Source organism: Hydra vulgaris, chromosome 08 (genome assembly GCF_038396675.1).
Source record: "Hydra vulgaris chromosome 08, alternate assembly HydraT2T_AEP".
In the NCBI taxonomy this organism is placed as follows: domain Eukaryota; kingdom Metazoa; phylum Cnidaria; class Hydrozoa; order Anthoathecata; family Hydridae; genus Hydra; species Hydra vulgaris.
Genome location: NC_088927.1, coordinates 8,952,898 through 8,965,000, shown reverse-complemented (window position 1 = coordinate 8,965,000; position 12,103 = coordinate 8,952,898). Strand labels below are relative to the sequence as shown.

Below are 12,103 nucleotides of genomic sequence, written 5' to 3'. Positions count from 1 at the left end.
ATATATATATATATATATATATATATACAACTATAAATGTGTTTTTAAATAAGCACAGTGACATCATACTGAAATAGCCTGCTGCCGGAGGCTTCAGTACATACATTAACTATCTTAGCCTGCTGCCGCAAAGGAGAGCCGCTACATCGAATGAGGGTTTGGCATGGAGCAGCAATCTATTCTTTCATTTTTCTTCATTTTTTTCGAAAAAAGCTATACTTTCAGAATCTTGGGTTTTTTTTTGTCTCGGCCTATACAAGACAATATTTTTATCTCGGCCTATACAAGACAATATTAATATACTGAGACGAGATCTTGTATAAAACTGAGATAAAAACGAGATTTTTTCAAAAATGTAAAAACTATGAAAATAAACTGAAATAATCTGAAATATTTGTGTTTTATAATGCTTTATTAATGAACCATAACTTTTCTACATTTATCAAGTTAAGGTTGACTCTTGAAAAAACTTTTCAAAAGACATTCAAAGTTACAGTTGTCATTCTCTTCCGTTTCTTACTAAAGTGGTTGCTTGAAATTGAAAAATTTTGTTCACATCGAATCGATTTTGACTTGATTAATTTTAATGCATTTTCTAACATGCATAATTTTTCTGATTTAACTTAGATTTGAATCTAGTCATGTAGCTGTTAAATTCATCAGCAGTCAAACCATTAGGATCAGTGACTTGGATTTGTTGTCGAGCATTGGATTCTCTTTTCTTTCTAGGTGGTTCTTTGAGCTTTGGAACAAAGTTTGAAGTTGTTGGATGTTTTAAGGAAGTGAGAAGATCTAACTTATGATCATTGGGAGTCTGCTCGACTGTCTGATGAGCTTCAGATGCAATTTCCACAACATCATCACTGGATGGAGTAAAAAAATGTAAAAGCCAGAAACTTTTCGCCTCTTCAATAATTTCTTTATTTGATGAGAGTAACAATGGGGACACTTTTGGCTCTTCAAGAACTTCTGGATTGTTGAGAAATTTGACAGATTAGCAGTTAAGATCGGACGTCTTTCAAGGACGTCTTTTTATCTCTATTTCAATTTCTTCTATCAAACAAGCTCAAATAAAACTTTTCTTCGTTCGCAATTCCACTAACAAAAATTCTTATGCGCCTTCTGCAATGTTCAAGTCACCATCATCGCTACTCATGGTAGTAGCAACTCTTCAACCATTTTACATGGTTGAAGAGTTGCTACTAATTCAGGAATACTTATCTCTAAATAATCAGGCCAATCATGCCCAAATGATTTAAGAGTTTTTTTTATAGCTGTGATGTCTTTGAAAGTTTTCAACATTTTCAATGCACTGTTCCATCGAGTTCTGACATTAAGAACTAGCAATTTGAATTTGATTTCAAGAGATTGAACATTTTCTTTAAGCTCTTTGACTAATTTAAGTTTGTATTTGAATTTTTTTTCCAATAGTTCGAGCATCTTCTTTTAGTACTGGGCGATGCAGGATTGTACTTAAATGCTTCCTCATCTTCCATGTTTTCCTCATTAGAATTTGCTTCAGCTTTATTTTCACCTTCATCTCGTTTCTTGTTTGTTTCTAAACTAAGCACGCTTTTTGTGTTGCAAAAACTCTGAGATGTACATGCTAACATGTCACTCTCTGTATCTGATTCTTCTTCACTTTAGTCTGATAATAAATTCTTATTTGCTCAATTGATATCTGTAATTATCTTTTTATGTTTTAGTACTCGTGTCACACAAAGATGGATTCCATGATCATAGCAAATGTGATGAAGTCGTTGTGAGAGAAGGCCAGATTTAGTGCAAATACTTGCCCCATCCATAGTTTAACCAATGCAATCACAGTCAGGATCATTGCCAAAGGTCATTAATTGATAATTTTGCAAACTCAAAAGGGTTTTAGCATCACATTCTTTTCCCATTTCAATCATACCAAGATTTTGATTGTAATTGTTGGGTCCAAAAATATGGATGTTCACAACTTTAATTTGTTTAAATGTTGCCTTATCACTCACATAGGAAAACCTTCCTCCATTGGATTTTATCAGCATTATTTCCTTCATCATTTTGTCCCTCGCATACACTGATAAGCTATAAATTGTCTGACGAACTCTCTCAACATCATTGGGAGCTTCAACCTTTGTGTAATTTTCAATCAGCTTTTGCACCAATGGATTCGCAATTTGGTTGAAACTAAGTTCAATATTAGATGCTAGCTTAGCAACAATTTCATCAGTCAATGTTAGTTTCACATTAAAAAACGAGTCAATCATTTTTGAGCGAGATTGATGATGCGTTGATTTTTCGGATTTGTCAGCAGAAGGAACATGGCGATGTTGATGGATCTTCCATTAATGAATTTCTTTTGTAGTGTAGTCCGTTTATTTGTGAAACTTGTCATTTTTTGAAACTAAACAGTAGTTTTACCATTTCAAATAAGTTTCTCTCACAATTTTTTCCATTTCAATATTTGAATCTGTTCAATTTTAAAAATTATTAAAGTTGCAGTTGCTATACCAAATGTCATAAACTAAAATAATTTTTTATAAAATAATTTAATAAACACTTACTTTTTAGTTAAATACAGTCTTATTTTTACATCTTTTTATGCGACAAATCTCATTATCAACAGAATCATAAATGAGAAAACATTGCACTGCAATTGCAACTTATATGACTTTTAAAAACACAAAACTGAGATTACTGAAAAGTATATATAATATATATATATATATATATATATATATATATATATATATATATATATATATATATATATATATATGTATATATATATATATATATATATATATATATATATATATATATATATATATATATATATATATATATATGTATATACACTGCCGCTCACGGAAGTTAGGACAAAAAATATTTTTTCAAAAGAACAATATTAAAATGTAATTACGTTATAAAATTATTTACTTATATTAGTAAAATTTATGATTATATAAAAATAAATCAAGTTAAATAAAATTTGTATCAAAAAAATTGTAAATTAAGTTATTTTAATGTAAATATATTAAAATAACTAACATTTAAAATAACATAAATTGTACTCACAAGTAAAAGTCTTATCATTTTAAATAAATAAACAGAGAACACAGAAACATATTAAAGGTCACGTATGAACCTGTATTTTACATTATCAACTCAAATCTTTTAAGTTTGTCATTTAACAAGTATTTCTATTGTTTATTGTGTTTTTGCAGATATTTTGTGTATTTTGTGTTAGTGTTTTAAAAATTTCAAGTGCAGAAGTTATAAGGTAAAATTAAAAATTGTTTTTTTAGTGTAAATTCAAAATATTGAAAAAAATATGCCTAAAGGTAAGCCAATAAGTGTTGAAAAAAGGACAGCAATACTCACTTTGCTTCAAGAAGGCTATACAGTTAGAAAAATAGCTGAAAAATTAAATCTAAGTAAATCAACAGTTAGCTATACCATTTGTCGATATCGAGAATCTGGAAGTTCGGAAGACAGAAATTGCCCAGGTCCTTCTCGCATAACAACAAAAACTGATGACCGACATAAAAATCATCAGTAAGCGTAATCAAATGTTAACTGCTCCACAAATAACAGCTATTTCAACTGTGATCAAGAAAAAAAAGTTGCTGTCGGTACAATCAAACGAAGATTGCAAAAAGCTAATTTGCATGGTCGTGTTGCTATCCGAAAACATATCTACAAAAAGTTAATCATTTAACTTTTTGTGCCCAACAACCGTTGGGCACAGCTCCACAAAAATTGGACGATGGATGAATGGAAACAAGTACTCTGGACCAATGAGTCAAAATTTGAAGTTTTCGGAAATAAGCGAAGAGTTTACGTTAGAAGATCTGCTGAAGAAAAAATGACAACTCAATGTCTGGTTCCAACAGTAAAACATGGTGAAGGCTCTGTGATAGTTTGGGGTTGTTTCTCTCTGATGGAGTGGGATATTTGCATAAAATCGATGGCATAATGAGAGCAGAACATTATAGAGATATCCTGGAAACAAGTGCAATCCCTTTGGGACTTCGATTAATCGGAGATAATTTTATTCTGACGCATGATAATGACCCTAAACATACTGCATTATTATGTAGAAATTATTTAGAATCAAAAAAAGCTAAAAATGTATTACGTGTAATGACCTGGCCTCCCCAAAGCCCAGACCTCAACCCCATTGAGTTGTATGGGATGAACTGGATAGAAAAATTAGAACTGTATGTCCAACATCAAAATCTCATTTATGGAACATTATAGAACAGGAATAGAATAATATTTAAAAAGAAACAATTAGAAAATTAATTGAAAGAATGCCAAGAATAGTTAAAGCAGTTATTAAATTGAAGGGTGGTTTTTTTGATGAAAAAAAAATTTAATTATTATAATGGTTTTTGTACATTTTTATTACATAAAACTGACTAATAATATATTTTATATTGAAAATGTATAAAAAATATAATTTTTATTAATATAAATTAAAAATTCTATAACGTCATTATATATTAATTTTGCTTTTTCGAAAAAATCTCCACTGTCCTAACTTCCATGAGCGGCAGTGTATATATATATATATATATATATATATATATATATATATATATATATATATATATATATATACACTTCAATCTATATAAGATTCTACATTGAAAATTAAAATTTTTTAAATTCACACTCACCGGTTTATGCTGGCACATTCATGGTTCCCTCGAAGTAAAAATATGCTCTTTGGGTTCTTAATCTTGTAACAAAGCAGCAGACATATTGTTTCAATTGAATATTTGCCTCTAAATAATGAACTTACATCAGCACCCTGTAAACCTGTTTTTATTTACAAGTCAATTGTTTTTAGAGTTCCCTTCAAGCTTGCAAGGAACCCTAAAAACAATTGACTAATAAACATTTATCCTACTTATTCTAAAAACATCGACTTTTTATATATTTGTATAAAACTGTTTAAATATGCCATGAATTTATCGCATGAACAGTCTTATTTTGTCTCACCCACACTCCCCTAAAATGGCTTACGGGAGAAATTTACAGCTCTCGCAAAAGTATAATATTTTCTCTCAAAAGTATAATTATAATTGTAACTAAAATGAAAAATACTAAAAGATTTTTATAAAACAATAAAAACGTAGATTGCATAATAAACTGCAATGCTTTTTGAAAAGCACAGCTCTTGCAAAAAAAAAAAAAAAAATTATAAAACTATTGCACTCTAAATTATATTGATAAAATATAACATTTTTTAACAGATAAAATATAAAATTATTACACTTTAAACTATTGCATAATTTTTATTTTATGCAAAGAATTATATATTTTATACATTAATTACTAAATATATCATTTACTTTTATTGTAATTTTTTATTGCTGTAATAATTCTTAAACTGCCTGCATTTTATTACAACAAGAAAATATAAAACATTTTTTATAAGCAGTAAAAACTTTAATAGCTCTTTGTCAAATTTTTTTATCAAATAAGTAATGTTGTTAATAAATAAATGTGAAAACCCAAGTGTGAAAAAAAACCCTAGTGTGAAAACCCAAAAACAATGCTGGTCTATAGAACATTTTAACAGCATAATAAATTACCCTTGTTATAAATATATTCTTGTAACATTAACAATACAAACATATGCTTGTAACAAGTATAAAGCCAAACTTTGTATTTAATAAGCAATTTTTGATGAATAAACAAATAGCTTGTGCTAAAACCAAAAGCTCTTGTAAGAAGCTGTTTAGAGAAGCAGCGTAGCTTTTCATGTTTTCAGAAAGCTTTTCTCTGCTCTCATGCTTATTTACTACTGCCAAGGTAAATATGCATGAGAGCAGAGAAAAAAAAAACCATCTAATAAAATAAAGTTATATAATTATTATATAACTTTATTTTATTAGATGGTTAAAATATTTAACTTTGCATAAACAATAAAGAATACCAATAATTTGGGCAAATAATCTGATAAAATTCTTGGAATGTTATCTATTTTGTTAAAACTAACTGTATAAGTTTTAATCTTTAGACATTTTAAACAAAGAAACACAGAATTGCAGCATCATTATAATTATGTTGCTACATTTAAGTGTTACTATAATATAAAAACATACTTATTGTCTATTTATTGTATGTTTAACAAACATACAGTTTTCACAATACTTTAAAAGAGAATTGAAAAACTCTACAAAAATTTTGGCAAGATTTTGACAGGAATATTTTCCATAACACAAAATTTAGAAAAGTTTACATAAGAATTAACTTACTGTTTTCCAGATTTTTCTTTTCAAGACAGAAAAGTCCCAATCACAAGGAAGAAAAAATTGACCTCACAAAGGAAAATATTGGTCAACACTCTTAACATTGTTTAGTGATACTAGTTAAGAATATAGCCTAACAAGGATATGGTTTTTGTTTTGGCCCCAACACATCAAAAAATGCATAAAAAAAGTCTATTGAACTGGTATGCAGGGAATTTGTAAATTTTGCATATAATCTAAACAAATCCCTCCTATTTTATCATCATCTTGATATTTTTGTGCAACTTCTTTAATTTTTGTGGAAAACATTTTGGCTCTGAAAATATGAGCCATTTTCTCAACAGCTACAACAGTCTTAACATTGTTTTACTTGTAACTTATATCATGTGCAGCATATGTCAACTTGAGGTAATCCAAACCTCAAGGAAAATTGCTGCTTAAATATTTTCAAATAAATTTTGTAATTTAGATTGATTCCAGGATACTTCTGTTGAAAATCTTTGGGCATGTCATATTACAGAGAGTTTTTTATTGACAAAATGTTTTTTCAGTATTACTATAGTGAGTTATTTTTGTTGGATAAGAAGATATGTACTTTTTCACTATGTTAATGACACTCTCAGGTTTAGCATTTCCTGAATTACTTACCCATGTTCATCACAAGGGAGTTGTCCTTTCTTCAAAAGATTGTCCAGCCTTCTTAATCTGTTACTTCTCACTGAGTGAATATTCATAGAAGCCAATTTGCACACCTGGTGTTTTCCAGATGATGCTGATATTTCATAAAAAAATGTTACATTTTTTTCCCCAAATAATTATGCGATTGAAAGATTTTTTTTGTTATAAAAACAAAATAAAAAAACAATCAGTTACTGAAATTTAAAACGCAGACTTGCATCGAAGACTTGCGTTTAAAATTCTAAAAATTTTAAAAAGAAAGCTTACATTCTTCAAGAACATTACTTTTAAGTAAATTAATGAAGTACGCTATTAAAGAAAGTAACGTTTTAGCATGGTTTTTGAATGAGTTTTCAAAAGCATGCAAAATTTTACTTAAAAATGAATGCATTTGCAATTTCTTAACCATGCTTAAACATTTTAATTGTTTTCTTCAAAAGCTTGCTTTTTTTTTTTAATTTTCTTATTTTCCTTAAAGTGAAGTAATATTTGTTTGGAATTTTAAAATTTTAGAAAAATATAAATAATCTAATAGAATATATAGAACTATTATGTTTATTATAGTTTTTATTTTTTATTGTGCCTTTAACAACACCAATCAGGGACGACAACACAGGTTTATTCACAATTGTCAATTTCTAAAATAAATTCTCTATTTCTAAAAACTTCTTAAAAAAAAAAAAGTTCTTTAGAAAAAAAGTGATGTTGTTGACCCTGTCAATCATATGATTTAATTTCTTTGATTTTATATGTTTTTTTATTAGTAAACAAATTTAACGAAATAAATTTTAAAAAATTCATTATTTTGTATCAATAGATAACAACTTACAATCCTTAGGTCATTGCATATTTTTTATCATTAATTTACGCGCATTTTGCAAATGTGTGAATAATTGTTTTGAAAAACTAAAAATTGATTAAATGCAATCAGTATCTTTAATATATCTAATAACTTATTAACTAGAAAAAAAATTATTTAAAAATGAAACTCCCTTATTTGAATTATATCTCTTAAATTAGACTTTTGTCAATAAATAAAGATACAAAGGTCAACATTCATTTAAAAAAAACGATTTATCACGCCCTGTCCTTTGCTTAACCTTGGCAGTACACATCAACAACTGCAGATAGCAATCTTGTTCGTTTTTAGTTTTGAGACCAATAAACTTATTAAATACCCTAAGTTGTTCATCTTCTCCGATGACTTCAAAACACTTTTTTCTACACCTTAAAAAAGTAAAAGAAAATAAGTTAGTTAAGCGTGCTCTAAGAAATTTAAACACAAGGAAACAGTATTAAATTTTTACATATTTTATCGAAAGATTCAGTCGTTAGGGTGAGCCTAATAATAACATTTTTAAAGTTAAACATATTATGTTTTCCTTTATTTTGTTGGTATATGGGTGTTGTCATCAGACTCTATTAAATCAATTAAAATCTGAAAAACTCAGTCACTGTAAGCTAGTAAAGAGCAACACATCAATACAAAGATAAAAATGCAACCTCCATCAAGTAGATTAACTAGATTCACTGTAACTATTCAACTATATTAAACTTAGGGCTACAGCTTTTATTCAATTCATGTGAGAATTCTTTGTACTGAATTAATCTACAAAAGAATTGTTTTGCAATCATTATTGGTTTTCTAAAGATATTTTTACAACTGAGTGTCAAAAGAGAATCACTTGTGTTTCAATTGATAATGGTTATCTAAAAGGGAACTGGTTATGTAACAATGATTACAACTTTTATTTGCGCTAATTTATGATTTTTGATTGCTCAGTATTAGCTGTTCCACCACAAGTCAGTCCCTTAAGGTGTTTCTGAAATGACCTAATCATTTATAATCAAAACTAAGACTTCCTGTTCAATCACCCTGGAGAAGGGATAGCCTAAGAGTACTAAGAAGTATATCAAGAAAAGTATTAGTAAATTATTATTAAGGAAAATAGTAAACAGTGTGCACCACCTACTAAAACATGTTTTTTAATCAGTCTTATAAATAGCTTCAACAAAACTAAACTACCTGAAAAATATTATCTTTGTAATAGATAAGCGAATCAATTTAACATGGTAGTAAACTAGGGATAGAATATCGGACTCATTATCAAGAGGTTTAAAGTTTAAATCTGTCCTACACATCTGGAAATACAATACTAAACCTGTTTCTCAGCACAGCAGCTTTGTTTATCAAGACTTGTGTTTTCAGAGCTTTTGGTTAAGAGTTGCATATAAAATAAAAAATTGAGTTTTCAACTGTAGTGGCCCCTGCTAGAGCTTTAAAGAGGTAAAAAATTGAGTAGCCTTTCCGACTGTAGTGGCTCCTGCTGGAGATTTGACGAAATAAAAACTCAAAAGAGATATTTGTCAATTTTATGACATAAAATTATCAATGTTAACAATAAAATTATTCATTTGAAAATTACTAAAACTTAATCTATGATATAAATTCCATTTGGCTATATCGCCTTCTTTACAAGCAATGTACAAACTTATTTTTAAATAGGAGACTCAAAATACAAATACTATTTTACAAGCAATGTACTAACTTTTATTTTAAATAGGAGACTCAAAATACAAATACAATTTTACAAGCAATGTACAAACTTTTTTTTTAAATAGTCAAAATACAAATACTATTTGATAATTATTTAAAAATAGGAAAATGAATTTAAAAATATATAAATAAAATACTGAAGTATTACATTTTATAAGATATACTAATTTTAAACTGATTTTTAAAAATTATGAACTTTAGTACAAAAATATTAAAAATTAAAAACAACTTTTTTTTTCAATCATAAAAATTGTTTAATGCATATGGGGCACAGGTAGCAGGTGTACAAAAAATCATTGTTGAAATACAATGCAACATTGAAAACTCATGTTGATTTTGATACCAAATCTCCTGTTGATTCGATCACAGTTTTATATGTTAAATAATTATTTTTTTTAAATCTAATGTTATAGTGTTACTATTGCTTTTGGAGTCATAGATACCATCATCAAATAATAACATTATTTATTGTTATAACAACATTAGTTATCGTATTATTAAACATTATTACTCATTCTTTTTTCATAAAGTTTGTAAAAATTTTACCTATTGCAATTTAAATAACACAATTAAAGCCTCTGCTTTAATGAATGTTGATTTTAACACCTTGTTACATCTCATTACCTTTTAACAAGTCATTAACTTAAGAAAAATTATTCAAAAATGCAACAATTTATATGCATTTGGTTAATGTTTTAGCAATGAAAGATAATTTAAGTAAACTTTAATTTTTTTTTTTAATTAAATCTATGGCATTTTTAACCACTAATTGCAAAATATGTCCCGTGCTTCTTGTTGGTTGAAACATTACCAAAATTAGTTATCAAAATTCTTTAATTTTGGACTTCTACCTAAACAGTTGTAAACATTACTAGTAGAACAGAATTAAAACTTGAATTGATAACTTTGGCTTAGAAAGTTATCAAATTTTCTAAATTATTTAAAATATAAATCAGTTAAAAAAGATCTTAAACTTTTTCAGTAAGACACTTTGTACTTTAAATTTAAAAACAAAACAACAACAGTACCATAAAAAATCTTAAAAAAAAAAAAAAAGACATTAAACAGAATTTATAACAATAACATATACAGTTTTTATAATAATGTATATGTTTTACATTGACAACTGAATCATTTTCATATACAAAATACAAATTAACAACTGAATATTTCTCATGAATGTTAAAAAACAACATAAAAACCTTTGGAACTTTAAATCGTTTAAAATTTTTAGAACCTTCAACATGTTCTTCAGAGTCTACAATGTGTTCTTCAGAATCTAATATTTGTTCTTCAGAATTTACAATCTGAATCTGAATCTGTTCACCAGTGCACTAAGTTGTCTTTTGATGAGGTTTCAAAGTATTAAGTTTATTGGTACATTAAAATTATTATTATTCTTAAACAGCTCACCTTTACCTACTTTTTGTACCACCTTTACTATCTTTATTGACTATAGAATGCTCAAGTCAATTAGCTGGTACTACATCATCGCATATGGTACTAGATTTTCAGCTGGTACTACATCTTTATCTCATACTGGTACTACATCTTCAGCATTTTTTATTTCAATAGTTTTTATCTAGTCCATAACTATGAAATATAATTTTTTCAGCAATGAATGAAAGGTGTCTTTGGTTTATGTTCACTTCATTTTCAATAGTCTGTAAAATGCAGTTGCTGACATAAATGAGTTGAAGTTTTTTGAAAAGCATGCAAATGCAAAACTATTTTCCACTGATAAACTTGCAACTGCTTTGGTAAATGACAAGCTAGGTTATTACCTATAACTACAAATATACCAGTAGGACAATGCTTGATATACAGCAAAAAAAAATCTCAAAAAATTATATAAAATGTCACTGCATCAAACTAACCAGATTCTATTTGTTTATACAAGACAGCTCTTAAATCCAGAGATTTTATGAATTTTTAGATTTGCAGACTACATCAGCTGCTGAATCACAAGGCATTATAGTTTAAACATTACATACTTGCCACGGTAGTAACTTTAATTTGCTCCAGATATTTTGCTCAACCTCTGAACAAACATTTAATAAAACCAAGATCATCTATAACATTCATCATAGTTGAAAACTATGATGAATGTTATAGATGATCTTGGTTTTATCTAAAAAATTTTCATTTTTATTTTTTAAAGAAAGTTAGAGATTATCAAGTTATTTATTAATTAAGGCTGTTGTGTATCCTTTTCACATTGTTTAAAAACCTTGTTATTAATTTATTTTTTAATTTATTTTTACTAAATATAAATGTGATAGAAAAAATATGTTAAGAATAGAGGGAACTAGAATTAAAACATTACTTATATACACTTCCATATCCACCAGATGTTTATTCCATAAGTACATAAACAGAACAAATACATATAAAAGAATAAGTATAAAAATTAAACATAATAGAAAAGTGATGCAAATATTTTACACTTAATAGAATCAATCATGAAAAAATTATATTAAAAGAACGAATCAAGAGAAAATAGTATTAAAAGTTTGCTGCATATTTTTTACTATGTTCAATGTACAACTCCCAAATTTTTTTTTTGAATCATTCAACTTTTTTTTGTGAAAAATTTAACATTTTCAGCAGGCGC

General features: G+C 27.4%; 1 protein-coding gene across 2 annotated transcripts in view; it reads right to left on the bottom strand.

The window, feature by feature from the left end:
* Nucleotides 1-12,103, bottom strand: part of LOC100209657 (uncharacterized) — a 59,214-nt gene that overhangs the window by 27,738 nt on the left and 19,373 nt on the right. For both annotated transcript variants that reach the window (XM_065803017.1, XM_065803018.1), the window contains exon 4: nt 4,674-4,781. In XM_065803017.1, coding sequence (XP_065659089.1) covers nt 4,674-4,781 — 108 coding nt within the window. The remainder of the gene's footprint in view (nt 1-4,673; nt 4,782-12,103) is intronic.